Consider the following 18,601-nt stretch of genomic DNA (forward strand, 5'->3'; position numbering starts at 1 on the left):
CGTGTGCAAAACATCAGAGGCAAAGCATGAGCTGCAGCAACAACTTTTCAACTTTATGAACATTTTTTTATCCACGTCACCTTCGTGTTCACGCAGAAACTAGAAGAGTTGATTGGCTGAACTATCAGTTTAAAGATATATTTGTACTTATAACCAGGTGGTTGTGCTTTACTGAAGAGAAACTGTGACAACTCTGGAAGTGACCTCAAAATAGTCTCACTTTTATATTTACCTGTTCATAATCAATGATTCAAAATGAGAAAATCAACATCTGTTATTTCTCTGCATGCGTGGAGGATCGTCTGATCTGTTCACGGCACAAAGTCTCCATGACAGAAATAAAACGAGTCCTTGGATTGATTCTGTAGTGATGGTAGACACAGGAACTGGACTATTAAAGAGGAAAAGGAAAAAGAGCAGGAGAAAGAGAAACAGGAGGGAGACAGAGCACGAACTAAAGGCTAAAACACAAGCTAAAAGTTCAAAAACAAGCTTAAGCCTAAAAGACAAGCTAAAGGCTAAAACACAGGCTAAGGTTTAACATACTGAATTGAAACACAGGCCAAAAGCTAAAACACAGGCTAAATGTTAAAAACATACTAATCTTAAATACGCACTATGGCTAAAACACAGGCTAAAGGCTAAAACTTGAGCTAAAGACTGAAAAACAAGCTAAAGACTAAATGACAAGCTAAAAGCTAAAACACAGGCTGAAGGCTAAAGCACATTCTAAACTGAAACACAGTCCAAAAAGCTCGAAGACAAGCTAGGGTCTAAAACAAGGGCACAAGGCTAAAATACAGGATGTAAGTTAAAACACATACTAGACTAAAACACACGCTAAAAGCTAAAAGCTAAAAAAAAAAAAAAAACAGGCTTAAGGCTACAACATGATCTAAAGGCTAAAAGTCAAGCTCAAGATTAAATGACAAGCTAAAGGCTAAAATACAGACAAAAGGTTAAAACACATACTAAACTGAAGCTCATGCTGAAAGCTTGAAAACAAGCTTAATGCTACGTCACAGGCTAAAAGTTTTTAAACAAGTTAAAGGCTTAAACACAGGCTAAAGGGTAAAAATCAAGCTTTAAAAAAATCAAACTATGGGCTAAAACAGAAGCTTAAGGCTAAAACACAGGCTAAAAGTTTAAAAACAAGATAAAAGCTAAAACAAAGGCTAAAGACTAAAACATGAGCTTAAGGGTGAAAATCAAGCTCAAAACTAAATGACCAGCTAAAGGCTCAAAGACAAGTTACAGGCTAAAACGCTGGCTAAAGGCTTAAACACAGGGTAAAGGTTTAAATACATACTAAACTGATACACAGGCTAAAAGCTAAAACACAGGCTAAAGGCTCAAACACAAGTTAAAGGCTTAAACACAAGCTAAAGGCTAAAACATGAGCTAAAGGCTGTAAAACAAGCCTAAGATTAAATGAAAAGCTAAAGGTTAAAATACAGGCTAAAAGTTTACAAACGAGCTAAAGGCTAAAAGGGCTAAACTGTTTGTGCTAATGTTGGCTCCAACCCACAGTCAGCAGTTATTCTGCAGTGGTCTGTTCAAACTTCAAAGTCCATCAATAATAAATAAATTAATAAATAAAGTAGTAGTGTTAAATAAGAAAAAAAATTACCTCCAAAACAAATGCTCACCTTGGCGAGAGTCTCTCTTTACATCAGTTGGTGATGGTGTTCATGGGAAATTGAGTCTTTCTCCAAGATTTTTCCAGGTTGTTTTTAAAGCATCTTTAAATCCTGCTATCAAGTTTTTATTTACTGTATTTATTAGTTACGGGAATTGGAAACACTTCCTGTTTTCAAAATATGTCAGATTAATGCAACCATGTCATTTTGATATCGATAACCTGCAGATCAACCGTGACTGAGATCTTTAAAAAGCAGCTAATAGACTAATTAAACACTACATCATCAGTTTTTAAGTTAAACAAGTTCACTGTTTTTTTTTTTTTCTTTTTAAGTTAGCTTAGCTTAGCTTGAGGAGGTGAAATGATGACAAACAGCATGTCTGGCTTTGTCTTAGGTTAACAAATCAGCTTAGCAGCATTACAGATTACATTTTTTTTGTTTTGTTTTCTTTTTTTTCCTTATGTTTATTAGTATTCAGAAATTAAAGTAGCTAGCCAGAAACAGGAAGGGATTTCTGAACTGGGTCACCATGAGAGATTTTTTGCACCTCTTATCTCCTTGTTAATAATTTAAGGTAAAAAAAAAATTACGTGGTTGAATCTTTTTTGAACCACATAGAACAGGAAGTTCATGGAGCTTTATTACAATTTATTTATTTATTTATTTTTAGCCACATTTTTTTTTTCTTTTGAACCCAAACTAATTAAACTGTAAACATGTAACTGTGTCAGAAGTTATAATCCCAAATAAAAGTTTGATGAAACACTGAGGACGTCGCAGACAACACATCTGGTTTATTATCGTTTAGCATGAAGATTAATTAGTTCAGTCTGACTGGATGACATGCAACAGCTTGTTAAATAGAGCTGCACCGTTATGGGGTTTACATCTTCATGCACCCACCGAAAAACAGTCTCCAGTTATATTTCAAAGTGTTTGTAAAATACTCCAGTTTGAAAAATAGGTACAGTAGGTCCTAGAAAATGCTCAGCAGTGGACGGTTGGAAAGAGACAGCAGAGTTCAACATTCGCTAGATACAAATACTCTCCACACGGTGTGAGACAGACGACTGCAGGTGTGTATGAGTCCAGACAGGTGGAGGTGGAGGTGGGTTGTGCCTCTGCTGTGATCCTGGTTCTGCCTGGTTGTGATCAGATCAATAATATTGCACTGGTAATAACAAAAAGCCTTCCCGTGTTGGTCCGCAGCCCGATGACCGCCAACGTGACAAATAAAATGCTACATATCTCAAATATATTTCACCTGAAATTTCCAGAGTAACATGATCTTTAGGTAAATAAATAACTCTTCAACATATAAGTCCTACATATACATCTTTACAGTATGTACAGAGACACATCCACGGCTCCTGAACAGGCTCAGGATCCAGAGGGGCGGACATTCAACTCAGCAGCTGGAGGGGGACGACGCGTCTGCAGCCGGGAACCAAGAAAAAACTCAACGCACCAGTCCATGAGTTCTTCACAACAGCTCTCAGAGTCAGAGGACATCTTCAGTTTTCTGCTAAAAGCCACTTTTTTTTTTCTCTGACTGAAACAGAGCAGTCACAAACAATCAAAACACATCGGTAAACGCTGTCAGTACGTTTGCTTCGTTTTATGGTAGAAGGTTGGACACTGTCGCAGTCAGGGGGTTTTCAAAAACACGATGCTGCTTCACTACAAGTGTCAGATCGCTAAAATATCACGCCGTTGTTCGCACCGATAAAAACTTGAGCAAGTTTCCATTTTCAAATATTCAAGTTTGATCTTTCTTTGCAAGTTTCCCAATTAAAAAGTGTCAGATTGCTGAAAGTTGCACTGAAAGTTGCACCAAAAATCGCACCGATATCGATTCAGGCGAACAGTTACGATTAACATCAATACGGTTGACTTTTCTCTCCATGGGTGAGATTTTCATAAGCGTCTCATGTCTCTTAAAACTTACATCTGAGTTTTTGTTGAAGAAGTTTCAGGACAGAACTGCGCCAAAAATCGCACCAATATCGATTTAGGCGAACAGTTCCGATAAACATCAATATGTTTGACTTTTCTCCCCAAGGGGGAGATTTTCATCAGAGTCTCTTGTCTCTAAAACCTTACATCTAAGTTTTTAATAGGGTGGTTTTAGTGAAGAATTGCACCAAAAATCGCACCAATATCGATTAACGTTATGATAAACATAAGAATGTTTGACTTTTCTCTCCAAGGTGGGGTTTTCATCAGTGTCTCATGTCTCTGAAACCTTACGCATAAGATTTGATTGAAGTGGTTTTAGGACAAAATTGCACCAAAAATCGCACCGATATCAATTAAGGTGAACAGTTGGGATAAGCATCAAAATGTTTGACTTTTCTCTCCAAGAGTGAGTTTTTTATCAGAGTCTTATGTCTCTAAATCCTTACGCCTGAGTTTTTGTTTAAGTGGTTTGGGGAATAATTGCACCAAAAATTGCACCTATATCAATTTAGGCGAACAGTTACGAAAAACATCAAAATGTTTGATTTTCTCTCCAAGGGTGAGATTTTCATCAGCGTCTCATGCCTCTAAATCCTTACGTCTAAGTTTTTATTGAAGTAGAATAGGAAATAATTGCACCAAAAATCGCACCAATCTCGATTTAGGTGAACAGTTACGATAAACATTAATTTGTTTGACTTTTCTTTCCTATGATGAGATTTTCATCAGAGTCTCATGTCTCCAAAACCTTGCGTCTGAGTTTTTGTCTAAGTAGTTTTATGACAGAATTGCGCCATGAATCGCACCATTTGGATCAATCATTACAATAAAGAAATAATGTGTAGCTTGCGCCATAAAACGCAGCTCATGAGTTCCAGTTTTGTCGTCCTATCAAAATAACATTTCTCTACTAAAGGTAAGTCTCTCATTACTTAATGAAATCAAAACTGATTTTCAACAACAATCAACTTCCTGTGAAACTGCACCACAAATGGTTCGTTTCGCGCTTTAAGACTCTGCCTGAGCAAACACAATTTTAAGGCTCCTTAATTTTTTAAAGCGTTCAATAAAATACGTCTCAAGTAGATTTCTTACTACAACAACTGGTTATAGCCCATTTTTGAATTTACATCCCCCAAAGCATTATGGGAACTGCAGTTCTAGCATTCTGTGTCTAAAGGTGCGTTTTGTTTACTTGCCATGACAGCCATATTTCTGTATATAAACATCAAATAATACTATGTATACGGCTGATTTATTGTGAAAAATGCTAGCCAGAAATGCTAAAATAACTGAATCTAACAGGAGCTTAATTACTGTTTACACTCGGGGCGGCCATCTTTGATTGTAAACTCAGGGTGGTGTGGTTCTGCCGACTTCCCAGTGGGAAATTCCCACCTCTGGGGGCGTTCCAGTTAAAGTTTCCCACTCAGAACTCATAAATCCCGACTTCTGAGTACACATTGAACGCACCATGAAAAAAACCTGTCAGCATCAGGTTTTGAAAACCCCTCGTCTAAATACTTCTCGGTAACCGTCGACTGTTTGGCACATTTACTTACATCTTCCTCCTCGTCTGGACAAAATGTACAGACGTGTGCGTACCTGCAAAAACAATCACCCTGAAATTAAACGTGTCATGCACTACAGTGGTACATGAGATGGTAACTACAGAACATTTCCACCGTGAACTAGTGCAAAAAACAACGATGAGGTTACACAGTTGATTGACTACAGTATTAGAGGATGGTTTTGGCTTTCGGTGTGGGGTTGAGGACGTTACTGATCACACACAGAGTGGAAACACACTCCTGTGTCGAGTGGAAGCTGAGTAAAATAACGGCATAGTAAAACGGCGTGGAGCAGACCGCGCCACACGCCTGGATCCTAAAAGCTTTCATGGGTTTGGAAGAGGTTCACAAGTTTTTAGTCGACAAGAAAAACTGTTGACCTAAAATCTAAAATCTAGTTTTAGCTCGCTTTGGTCATTTTAGGGTCAGATTGTGGAGATTTCTAACTTCAGTGTTGCTCATGTTTTTCTGAATTAGAAATAAAAGTTTTACTGAGATTAATGCAAAGATTAGACTGGCAAGAGCTAAAAAAAAAATTAAAAAGAGAGTTTGTTGAAGCTAATATAATGAAAACTAAATAGGACCCAGAATGGAGCCTTGGGGGACGCCACCGGCTATAAAACTTGAGCAGGATTAAGTAAAAAATAACTGTTTTTTGTTGTTTCCAAAGCTGAGAATCTGTCTAATTTCACAAGAGAAGCATCTTAAAATATTTAAACTAACAACTTAAAAAACTTTGAACCTCAGAGTGAGTTTGGTTGGCATTTGCACTAAAAAAATCCTGACTATTTGTGCACATGGTTCGTGTCTCTGGGTGTGTAAATTTACAGTTCAGTTCATCAAAGCAACAAACCTCCACATTCGTCTAAAGAACAATCCATCCAGTGTCTTCCGTCCACTTTTCTTCCGTTTGGTAAAAATTCAGAAAAAGTCTGAGTCAGTGGAAACACCTCCTCCTCTTCCTCCTGGAGTCCAGCCTGGAAATGAATCAAACTCTGCAGAAAACACATCCTCCGTAACCTGCGATCAAAAAGAGTGAAAAGCCGGGGAACAACTGGAGTTCCTCCCTGCAGCAGCATATTTGGGAAACAGAACACCACCCAGTGGTGGATCAGAGGTATTGCAAGCAGATGAAGGTATAAAGGGATAGTTGCTGAGGACTGTACAGAGTTTCAGTTGTTGCTTTAATGCTGCATGCCCTGTTTTCTGCTCTCGGTCCGTGTGGAGACAAAGTGTGTGGTTGGATTGTTAAGGCCTTGGATCTGAGGGCCCAGAGGCCACGCTGAACGGAAAGACCACAAAGTGTGACACACGGTGGGATGAACGCTAGATGAGCAACCTGTGAGTGTGTTTTCATTTACAGCCATGAACAAATGATACGTAACGAGTTCAGATGCAGCTTTCAGGTTTTTGTAAAAATCAGTTCATCCACGTTACAAAGTTTTTATTTCTGATCCATCTCCACTGAGACCTGACTGTGGGCGGAGTTAAGACGTTAAAAACAGTCAAATTTATTGGTCTAGTAAAAAGGATTAGCTGGACAGGAAAGGGTGGATAATCAGCCTCTTTGAGTAGAGTTTAGGTCGACAATTTTTGGTCATAATCTGGATCAGTGGTTCTCAAACTTTGTTCAGTCATGGTTATTCTGTGAAACGTTTTTTTTCTAACAAGTACAAAGCAGGTTTAGTTGGAAAAAAACCCTAAAACACAGCTCTGTGTCTAATTTATAAAATATTCTGATTTAACAATAAAATTGTTGCTAACCCTGAAAATCATTTTATAACTAAATCTAAAAAAATAAAACAAATAAAAAATAAAATAAAACAAATTTAAAAAAATAAAATAAAAAAATAGATAAAATAAAATAAAAATAATAATAAGATAAAAAATAATGATAAAAATAAAAATAACTAGCAACATGTTTAAAAGCAAAGATTAAAAAGCAAAGACGTAAAACATAGCGCTATATCTGATTTATGAAAAACTCAGAATTAATAATAACATTGTTGTTAAACCTGAAAATCGTATCATAACTTAATAAAAAAAAATGAACAAAAAATAAAATAAAATAAATAAATAAAATAAAATAATAATGATAAAATAAAATATAATAATTATCACATAAAAAATGATAATTAAAATACAAGTAACTAGTAAATTGTTTAAAAGCAAAGATTTGTGCACATAGAAATAAATGTAAAATTAAATTTCTCTCTTTTGGTTTTAAAGGGCTGTTCTCAAACCAAAATGATGACCTTAACAATGGATGAATAAACAATTCTTTACAAAAAAGACTTGAACTTAGTTTAAGATAAAAGATTTTCCGTTTAAAAAACAAAAACAAAATATTGCTGAAGATGTGCGAGCTTCAAGCTGCTTTTAGCTTATTTCCCCCAACAGAAAAATCTCTGCGCCTCGGAAATTGTTGCAAATAGAGCTTGTTGAAGCTAATATGATGAAAACTAAATGGGACCCAGAATGGAGCCTTGGGGGACGCCACCAGTTATAAAAGCTGAACTGGTTTCTGTTGTGGGGAAATTTCCAAAGCCGGGAATCCATCTGAATTAAAGCAGAAGCACCTTAAAATATTAAATATATCAGTTTTTCTTGGACTCTATTTTATGAAAATACATTTTTGAATCTTGTCTACCCCCCCGCAGTGCCCTCATAAACCCCCATTTTAGAACCACTGACCTAGATCACCACAATCATTAAAACATAACCTCAGGGAGTCGTTAATTTCCATGACTTAATTTAACCCAGAGGCACCGATATGAGCTCTAAACCAGGAAACAGAAGCGTGTTTCACTGGTGACATTAATAATTAAACCTGATGACGGTTAAATCTGATAAAAAGGTTTGGTACGTCCTCTGTGTGCAGTGAATATTCATCTGTTAACGTATCCCAAAGGCACCAATCAGGATATCAAGATTAAAAACTGTTCCTCTGGGGACCATGAATTAAGGATCTTAACGAAACCTTTTTGAGTGAAAGTTTTTTGTAACCTGGATGAACGTGTTTCCTGTTTCTCAGAGTTATTGCCGGTTGTTGTTGTTGCTGGATGGAGTTTGTGTTGTGACAGAAAGTGAAGTGAAACTCGTCTCAGATCTTAAACCCACGGCGCTCGACGGTGAATCTGCAGTTTGTCCTGAGCTCATGAGTGTGAGTGCTAGGACCCTGTGTGTGTGTGTGTGTGTGTGTGTGTGTGTTGGGGTTTGTCCCTTTACAGGAGATTAGTTTAAGGCTTACAATATTTCCGTTAATCCGTCCTTGTTGTTGAATAATTAGTGATGCTCCTATAAAAGTGTTTTTGGAAAGAGTCATGCTACAGGACCCTCTTTCTCCGCTGGATCCTCCGGGCCTGGAAGTCCACTCCTCCTCGACTGAGCGCGCTCTGTTTCCCTCATTGTCCTCGTTTCTAATGTACAAACCCTGCTCCTCCTCTCAGAGCTCCTCCGTCATCAGTCCAGAGATCATGGTGGCTCAGGTCGGGTCTTCAGACCCTCCGCTCCTCCTCAGTCTCATTTATGGCTGTGTAAACCTCCGCTCCCCTCCTTCGTGCTCCCGCTGCGGCCCCAGCAGCCCGCGGCGATGCTCATACTCCTCTGAGCGGCGGCGGCGACCCCTCGATCCCTCTCCATCTCGCACTGGCTCAGCGTGCGTTCAGTCCGCCCCAGCTGGTTCGGGGAGGCGGATCCCGCCCCGGGCTGCTGAGAGGAGATGGTGCGAAAGATGTGGTTACGTTTGCGAAGGAAGTCCCCTCCGGCGGCGCCTAACCCGAAGCTGCCCTTGCGGAGAACCATGCGGGTGCTGGGAGACTTGGCGGGACGAGACCTCTGGTTGTACTCCAGCTGGGAGAGGTGGGAGGCGTAGCCGTCAGGGATGAACTGGAAGAGATCAGAGGTCGGTCACTTCAGGCCTGATGGACGCAGAACATGCAGCCATGAGAGCGTGAGGAGTGAAGTAACGTACCTGGCACTGGTGCAGCATCTTCTTCGTCGGCCTCCCCACGATGTAAATGTGTGACGGGGGCAGGCCGATGGACGAGTACACAGAGATGTCCTTGGTGGATCCGTACGCAGCAAAGATCCTCATGTGGGCCTGATGGAGACAGACGGGTCAGTTATCAGAGTCAGACGTTTTAAACTCCTCCAGCTCCAGAGGCTTTCTCACCTCGTTGATGAGCGTTTTCAGGAAGTTGGCCTTGTGTCTGAGGGGATCATGAACCAGCCCGTCACAGAACGACACCACGCCGTGGGGGAAGTTATGCTGAGAGAGCCACGCCACCACGCGCTGCTTCTGCATGTCGGGGCGCCCCGTCACGTACACGATCATGTAGCCCAGGTCCTGCCAGTATCTGTCAGAGATGAGCCTCAGCCGTTTCATTCATTACTCACCACAGTTTACCGACCGCATCGACCCCTGAGGAGCCGTAAAATAAATCTACAGGGAGACATCTTTACCTCACAACGTCCACGGCTCCAGCCCGGACCTTTGGGTCGCTGCCCATTATTGACACGCTCGCTGCAAACGAGCCGTCGATGCTGAAGACAACAAACTCTGTTCCTCGAGGAACGATGGAGAGGTAGCTGTCTGCAAACGTGTGGTCACCCCTGAAAGAAAAACAGCAGAGAGCGAAATAAAAATACAAGTTTTTTAAGAAAGGAGAAAATAAAAAGACTCTTTAAATTGGAGAAAACAGGAGCAGAGCCTAGAGATGCCTCTAAACTGGAGAAAACAGGATGTATAAAATGAGGTTTAAGTGCCCTCTTGAGTGTGCCTTCCCAACATCATTGTTAATACTGCTATTCCAGCTGAGAAAACACCAATTAGTCACCCACTTAGTGGAGAAAACTTAAAGCAGTTCAGTATAGTGGTCATTATAATTTGGAATGGGATGAGTCTCTTTTGTTCCCCAGTTTAGGAAAATACAGTCTGCCCATCTAGTGGAGAAAACATGATGTAACTGTCTATAAGGTGATCTTTCATTGGAGAAAATATGTTACAGGGCCTCCAGAGAAATAACCACAAAATAAAACACGAATATGTCTTTATAATGCTGTTCTACTGGAGAAAACACCAAGTAGTCCCACCCATTGAGTGGAGAAAACATAATGTAACTGTCTTTAAGGTGTCCTTTCAATGGAGAAAATATGTTACAGGGCCTCTAAAGAACCTCCAGTGACCAACAGCAAAGAAATAACCACAAAATAAAATGCAAAAAAATGTCTTTCTGCTGTTCTAGTGGAGAAATCACCAAGTAGTCCCACCCATTTAGTGGAGAAAACTTAAAGCCGTTTAGTGTAGTGGTCATTGAAATAGGATGCAGCCTGCTGTGTTCCTCTCTTTAGGAAAACACAGGAGACAACATGCTCACAGTCAGCCCATTTAGTGGAGAAAATAAGGTGATTATCTTTAAGGTGTTCAACAGAGAAAATATGCTACAGAGCCCCAAGAGAACCTCTAGTGCCCAACAGCAAAGAAATAATTAAAATAAACATGAACATGTCTTTATGTTGCTGTTCTAGTGGAGAAATCACCAAGTAGTCCCACCCATTGAGTGGAGAAAATATTAAGTAGTACACAAAAGGATGCATTCCCCTCTTTTCCCCCATTTTACAAATTAATTGGGTACACTGTTCACAGTGAGCCCATTTAGTGGAGAAAACCTTGATACAACTGTGCAATTTTAATGGAGAAAATATATAAAAGTGCCCAGAAACATTCCAGTGCTTAATGACAAAAATCCCCCATAAAGTAACCTCTATGATGCCCTATCAGAGAGGAAAATATGACAATGTGTCCTTTATGTTGCTGTTCTGGTGGAGAAAACATAAAGATGTCCCACACATTTAGTGGAGAAAACAATGCACTGCAGGAGCTTTGAAGTGGTAAGAGAATGGACTCCCCCCTTTATCTCCTATTTTTATGAACGACACAGGATTAAGAACTTACACGGGGCCTCGTAGTGGAGAAAACTTGATGTGATTGCTTTAAGGTGCCAGTTTAAAGGAGAAAATATGCTGGAGTGCCCTATAGCTGAGAAATTCCCATGAACTAACCTTGAAGGTGCCCCTAAAGACAGGACAACGTAATGAGAAAGCCTGATGTAGTGGTGTTTATGACGTTTCAGTGGAGAAAACTCAACCTTGAATATGTTGCTTCTTGGCAACTTTTTAAATTTTTTAGTGGAGAAAGTTAGACATAGTTCCTGTTATTGTGCTTTTAAACATAGGAAACGAAAAGGGTGCCTAAACTAGCAGTCCAAACTGGATTAATTGCTCTTTGAGTGTCACATCGATCCCAGACAGTTGTTGAAGAAATGAGAGATGTATGGAAGACAAGAGGGTCTCTTATTCTTGGCTGGAAAGTTATTTATGTAATAGACACCAGTGTGTTCAAGTTAAAGATTAAAGATTAAAGATTAAATGTGGTATACCACAATGTGATTGGTACAAAACTGTTTATTCTTTACATCAGATTTTTTCAGATATATAATATTTGCAGATGATACCACTTTGTTTTGCTCTGGTAAGAATCTAAAGGAGCTTTTGTCTTGTGCAGAAATGGAGCTGGAAAATCTCAAAACTTGGTTTGTTGTCAATAAATTCTCTAAAGATTGAGAAAATAAAATTTATGGTTTTTGGGAATCTAAATGACAGCGATTGTAATGCTAAATTAAAAATCTGCAATGTTGACACTGAAAGAGTGTCTGAGACTAAGTTCATAGGTGTTGTCATTGATCGAAAGCTAACATGGAACGAATTTGAAGAGCTATGGACAGCCCTAATGAGCTTTCTTGAACAACAATAATGACAATGAACTGTGGAGTGTGATAGCCACATTTATTTATTTATCTAATTTACTTTCTATCAATTCATTTATTGTTTTTATTTTTTTTCTTAAATATGTATACAATTACTGTTATTATTTTTAAATCTTAATATTTCCTTTGGATACTTTTTGCTATTATTTATTTATGTATTATTGTCTTGTTTTTTTTCCTTTCTTTCTTTTCTATGTTCATGTTGTTTAAAAGAAAATGTTTGCTCTTTTTTCTAGTGTTTTATTATTGTCTGTCTGTTGAAAACGAATAAAAACATTGTTCAAAAAATTTGGTACAATATTTGGTCATGACATGACTGAATAAATGAAAAAAAAAAACAAAAAAAAAAAATTTAGTGGTGAAAACTAGTTCGCTGACTCTTCCCACCTCTGAGTTGTTAAATATTTGACAGATTCCTGTGTCTTTATAACTGAGGGTTTCTCCCAGCTTCCCTGAACGCACCATCATAGCTGCATCATACCTCTGCACCCTGGTGACCCGCTGCATGCAGCTGGTGCCCTTTAACATTTTTACACACTGCCTCAGACAGCCTGAGTCAGAGCGCCTGGTCATACCTGACGACCATTTTGACAGGATACACGCCGATGCCCAGCCTCCTGCTCTCTGGGATTACATAAGAGACGCGTCCGCTGCTGTTGGTGAGCTCCGTGCTGAAGTGCACCCACTCTCCAGAGGGGGGCTGGGTCATGATGTGGATGTCGATCTGCAGGAAATAGCACAATGACCTTAATGACACAGATGGCGCTGGCGTTACATAACCTCTTTTTCCTGTCAGAGCATCACAGCTGGACGCCGTCGCTACCTTCTCTCCAGTGAGGGTCACCATGTCCAGAGGGCCGTACATGAAACGCCCCAGCACCATCTGGGCCCCGTCCTCCGTAAACACCACGTCATTGACGCGGTGGTTCGCCGTCACATTCTGACACAGAAAAAGGACAAACCCAGAATAATCCGTCATGTTTCATTCAGCAGATTTCCTCCAGAGGGGATCGTGGAGGACGTGACCTCTTTACTCCAAAGGTTTGGGCTGAACTCTGAAACCTCTCTGAGACTTTTCACCGTGCAGCCGCCAACATCCAGAGGAGAGGAGCTCTAAGTTGATTAAAATGTTAATTAAGAGAAGCACTTAGGCTTTATGAGCCGTGGAGAGAGTCCGGCCCGGGCTCGTCTTTCAGGCGAGGTAACCTCATCCTGGTGGAGTTTCTTTAATGATGGAAGAAAAATCAACTTTCTTCCCAGCTTTTATCTGAAACTGTCTGTTTGCAAAGGAGATAATCTTGCTTTGAGTTCGTCCCAGGAAAACGACCTTACCCTGATTTTAACGTGCGTCCTCTTGCGGAGCCACTTCTCTCGAGGTTTGGACGGCGTGAACTCAGAAACCTCCTTCCCGTCCAGCTCTAAGATGCTGGAGTTCTCGTGTCTCATCACCTGGAAACGAAGACAGCACGGAGGAAGTTTTACACCCCAGCAGTAAATGATACATTAAATTTGTTTCGCAGCCATCCTCATCCTCATCTTCGCGCTGGCGGGGACTCTTCGCCCGCCTCAGCACTTCAGCCGGGCCAAAGATAATATGATGATACAGCAGCCTGCTGCTGCCGCTAAGTGATGGAGGTTTGGGAGGATGTTTTACTGCTCTGGCTGCTTTCTGGGCATCCAGCCTTAGCGATTATTTGTCTGTGTATCCCTGAATGTCACAGCAAAGGAAACAAGTGTACGTTTTTAAGAGTAGACAGTAAATCTGATGGTATATAAAATGGTAAAGTATTGTGCCAACAACTCACTTTTTCTACGGGGAAAACAGCAGGAGATTTTCACCTTAGTTTACAATGACAATAACACCAATTATAAGGAAAAAAATAGTTTTTGGAATTAATAAGAAAATTTTTCAAATGTTTCACTTGAAAACAAAAATTTGTATTTGATGTCAGGACTAAATAAAAAGTGAACAATTTTAGTTTAAGACATATGGTCACCTTTAATGAGTTTCTCAGACATTACAAAGGCAATAAATCTAAAAATGGTGCGGAGCTTTTAGATGTGTATTTATTAATTTTATTTTATTACTATATTTGTCAATTTATTCATCATATATTTCCATTTTGTTTGGAAAATAATGTTGTCAGTTTTGCTGTTGATTCTATCCTTGTTTTTTGTCTGGTCATGTATAAAAATAAACATTGTTAAAATAATAATATTAATAATAATAATAATAATAATATAATATTATTAATAATAATAATTAGAATAAGAAGAATAAGAATAACAATACTAACAATAATGATAAAACTAACAGAAATTATAATAAAAAAATATATTGTTATAATAACTAGAATTATGATTTTAATAAAAGCAATAATACTTATCAAAATGATAGTAATAATAATAATAATAATAATAATAATAATAATAATAATAATAATAATTATTATTATTATTATTATTTATATTATTATACCAAAAATGATAAAACTTACAGAAATTATATTAAAAAATGTATCTTAAAATAATTGTATATATATATATATAAAAAAATTGATAGAAATTAAGAATAGAAATAGAAATAATAATAAAATAAATATATAGTTATAGTTACTATAATTATAATTATTATAAAAGAAATTATACTAATAAAATGATGATTATAATAACAACAACAATAACTATAATAATGATAATAATTATAATAATAATAATAATAATAATAATAATAATAATCATATAAATTAGTTTCATGCTCTAGAGACCATGAGATAATTGCTTAACTTCTTTGTATCTGTTAAGGGAGAAATTTATAACAACTTAAAAAAATATAATTGCCACAGTTTCTGACGCTGGGTTTTGAAGGTCAACAGGGTTTTGTTGGTTCAGCCTCTCGACACCCTGAATGTCAGCAAATCTGAAAAACTCAAAGATTTGATCCCACAGTGAAGCTAAACCACCAATTAAGGAAAAATTATAATCTGGGAATCATGAATGGCATTAGTGAAATTGTTTGAATATGAATTTTCCTGTTGAACTGAAGTGCTCTTTGAGAATAACCTCCTTATAATATTTTCTTAGTTTCTTAAAGAGAAATCTTTGACCTGCTAGATCACGACCATTAAAAATGATCAAAAAGTCATTTAGATTCTGAAAACCATGAAAATCAGTAAGAAGTTTATTGTGAAGACGTCTTTTAAATGTTTCAATATGTCACTGAAGATATTTCACCAGAAGCAAGAAAATTAAAGAAACCTTTTTTAAAAACAAATGTTTAAATGACACAACTGGTGAAACGAGGAGTCACAAAATGACCTCAGTTATCCTCTGGAGACAACTATTAATAGACATTTTTGGTAATCCAGCCGTGAGTTACTGAGATATTTCACCTGAAAACAAAACCGTCGGTGTTGAAGGACCAACAGGGTCAGGAAAGTTTATCTTTGGAGAACGATGGTAATTAATCGTTTAGCCAAGAAACAAAACGACACATTTGATTCATGTCAGAATCTGATCCAGAAATACTCAACGAACCTGTCTGAGCAAGAAAGAGACGACGTCTGTGGACTCCCAGTACGAGGCGTGGAAGAGATGAGGCAGAGCCACCGTGGGAAACGCTGTCAGGGCATCCGGACAGTAGAGGGCGTAGTCCATCCTCTTACTGCCCCACCACCGGGAGGCGACTGGGAAGGTGGAGGAGAAGGAGAAGGAGGAAGAGGGTGAGGCACCAGGAGGCTGTTATCATGATGGTTTAAAGTCTGAGCCACTGCAAACCAACAACCTGCTCATCAGGAGACGAACAGCTCAGGGTTTTAGACTCTATGAGAGGAACTAGATCTGTCCACAAACCCAGAACCTTTGAGAACCACACCAGAGTCTAGCATGGAAAAACCTCAGAGTGGTTCACCAGGAACTAAGCCTAAAGAAGTCACACCAAAGGTTCCTGGATCCTTGTTCTACCGAGGAGGACTACCAGAGAGAGGAAGGACACAGCACAAGGAAACAAGCACGGATCCTAGCATCCTTCCTTCACATCCTCTTACTACAGCTCCCAGGGTACCTTGCTCTACGTTCTTCAGCACCCTGGGTGACGGGGGCACTGAGTTGAGGTCTGTGATGTCAGAGGTGACATCAGAGAGGTCAGGGGTGACATCGGTGAGGTCAGAGGTCCCGTCAGAGCTAATGACCGAGCTCTGCTCAGACTCCACCCCGTTGGACTTCGGGAACACCTGTCGGATTTTCTGCCGTAAGCGGAACGAGGAGTTCCGATAGGACAGTCTATGGTAGGGCACGGCCAGCTGGGGGAGCAGCCGAGGCCGCTTGGGGGTGCTGACTTCACGACGGGAGTCAGGAGGGAGGAAATGAGAACGTCAACACTTTAAACGTCGGCTTTGAGTTGTAAACATGGATCACACGCTGACTGGAAGCTGTGGGGTAACTTACTGGTGGCGATGTTGGAGGCGGTGTAGGAGTCGGCCAACCCTGACACCTGGCTGGCCAGGCTGGCCTCGCTGGCTCTGCGGTTGGACCGGAGGTGAGGGACTCCAGGTGACGTCGAGGAGGAGCACTGACCGTCCACGAACATGTGTGAGTGAAGAGAGTCTGCTGCAGAGACAGGAGAGGAGAGTGACGTCAAGCACAGGCCTAAAACACCACGGCCTGATCATAGCTTCGCCCCCCACAGGTCTTCACAGGTCTTCCTATACATGTGTGTCAGCGTCTGTGTCAGCCTCAAACCCCCTCCTCAGCCTGGATGTTGATGTTTAGGTTGTTTCTGGATGTTTCTGGGCGGAGATTAAGCATGGTTACCTCAGCCAATCACACAGCGCCCAGTGCGCAAGTGACTTTTGTGTTGATTAGCGAGTGGAAGAAGCTAATCAGAGCAGCTACGCTAACAGATGCAGCACAAAAGAAGAAAAACTCCAAACTGATAAAGCTTTTTCCTAAAGTGGGTGACGCTTGGCTCGACTTCCATTCACTTTTTAGGAACTTAGAGAGCAACACAGGACGAAGAGCGACACAAGTTAGCTTTCTGCTAACCAGGTATGTGTCAAATACCTGTGATTAGCTTGTGCTAGCATGCTAAGTCAGTGTTCTTGAGTCTCTCCAACGTAGAAACGTGATGCTACAGGTGGTTGCTGGGTTAGTGAGTGTGTTTAAGTAGTCACAGTTAGAGGCTGTGTGTGTGCTGCAGCTGGCACTGAGCCAAGGAGGAGGAGCCTAGTTTGACAGCAGCTAAAATGAAGCATTTTGAGATTTCCTTCCTGTAAATCATGAAAAACTACTACAGGGACAAGTCAAATTCAGAACTTTTAAAGTTTTGGTTTCACTTTTGGGAATCTCTTGCGTCGTTCATCTTTTTTTTTTATTAACAGTCTGTGATCCTAAAACAAGGCCCTGGCATCGTCTGCTGGTTGTGACTGAACTGAACAATCTGTTCAACAACTTTATCGTCCAAGAGCTGAGTCTTAAAACAGGAACGGTGAACTCTGCCAACTTTCTGATGCAAGAACACAAAACTTTTTAAAGAGTGTTCAGAAAGTTGAGAGTCAGCAGAACGAGCTCTGAGATCTTTAAACAGAAAGCAAACAGCTTTTACTAACTTTAAGAAAGCGAGAGAAACCTCTGCTGTTTTAATTTATGAGACATTAAAAAAATAAAACAGACAAGACAGAAACTCACACTCTGAGTGGATCTGCGAGCTCTGCCAGTTCAGGACCGGCACGGGGATGGAGGTTTCACAGACCGAGTTCTCCTGGCAGCGCTGAGGCGCCGAGCCGCCCGACTCCAACAGAAGCTGAGGATTACTCTGAACCGTGTCCACTAGGAGAGAAAACCAACACAAAGTAGGTCACACTAACCAAGACTCTGAAGCTCTAAAGTCTCCAACCTTCAGCGAGGACTCACCGAGGAGAGCCGAGTTCCCATCGCCCAGAGGAAAGCGCTGGTACCGTGGGACGCTGAAGGGAGGCAGCAGGTGGAAACGTTTGTCCAGGAGCGGCTCGAGACGAGAGGCCGAAGGATCCGCCGGGTGAAAGAGGTTATAAACCTGCTGACAGGCCGGACGCAGAGCGGACACTGGAGAGACGGAGCAAACAACAGACGTTAGAGGGTGAAAGAAGAGGTTTAGGAATGAAACGAGAAGCTCAGACGCTGCTTCGTCTTTAAGGAAATATTCTGACAAAGCAGGAAGTGCTCTGTTTGTAGCTCTGACTTTTACAGTTAGCTTAGCTCAGCCGCTTCGTGCAGACAGGAAGGTTAAGAGCCTGAAGGACACAGGTCAGAAACACGACCTCTGACCTCTGACCCTGACACCTGCCCCACAGCTGCTGGGGACATGAACCCACACAGGAAGTGAGGGATGTCCACTTCCTGCTGAAGCATGAAGATCAAAGAAGTGTGAAATAACCCTCACCGTCCAACGAGGGCACCACAGTCTTCCTCAGAGCCAGCACCAGCCCCAGCGGAGAGCCGAACAGGAAGAAGTCGTTCACCTCGAAGTCCAGCTTCCCCAAAGACCCTCCCTCCAGCATGGTGCTGTTACTGGAGCGCCGCGAGCCGGGCTCCCCGTGGAGCACGCTGGAGTGGAGGCTGAGCA

At 40.5% G+C, this 18,601-nt stretch overlaps 1 protein-coding gene across 3 annotated transcripts in view; it reads right to left on the minus strand.

Annotated features, from left to right (window-relative positions):
- Positions 1-7,357: 7,357 nt before the first annotated feature.
- The window catches only part of LOC141805680 (membrane-associated phosphatidylinositol transfer protein 2-like), a 60,673-nt gene continuing 49,429 nt past the window's right edge, over positions 7,358-18,601 (minus strand). For all 3 annotated transcript variants that reach the window (XM_074690847.1, XM_074690845.1, XM_074690846.1), the window contains 12 exons: positions 18,419-18,594; positions 17,911-18,081; positions 17,686-17,826; positions 16,447-16,608; positions 15,538-15,686; positions 13,333-13,449; positions 12,824-12,940; positions 12,576-12,724; positions 9,638-9,787; positions 9,348-9,531; positions 9,147-9,275; positions 7,358-9,061 (listed from right to left, as the gene is read on the minus strand). In XM_074690847.1, coding sequence (XP_074546948.1) covers positions 8,696-9,061; positions 9,147-9,275; positions 9,348-9,531; positions 9,638-9,787; positions 12,576-12,724; positions 12,824-12,940; positions 13,333-13,449; positions 15,538-15,686; positions 16,447-16,608; positions 17,686-17,826; positions 17,911-18,081; positions 18,419-18,594 — 2,011 coding nt within the window. In that variant the 3' untranslated portion in view covers positions 7,358-8,695. The remainder of the gene's footprint in view (positions 9,062-9,146; positions 9,276-9,347; positions 9,532-9,637; positions 9,788-12,575; positions 12,725-12,823; positions 12,941-13,332; positions 13,450-15,537; positions 15,687-16,446; positions 16,609-17,685; positions 17,827-17,910; positions 18,082-18,418; positions 18,595-18,601) is intronic.

Source organism: Halichoeres trimaculatus, unplaced genomic scaffold (genome assembly GCF_033239565.1).
Source record: "Halichoeres trimaculatus isolate MK-OKI-2021-1 unplaced genomic scaffold, fHalTri1.1 fHalTri1_scaffold_16, whole genome shotgun sequence".
Classification (NCBI taxonomy): Eukaryota; Metazoa; Chordata; class Actinopteri; order Labriformes; family Labridae; genus Halichoeres; species Halichoeres trimaculatus.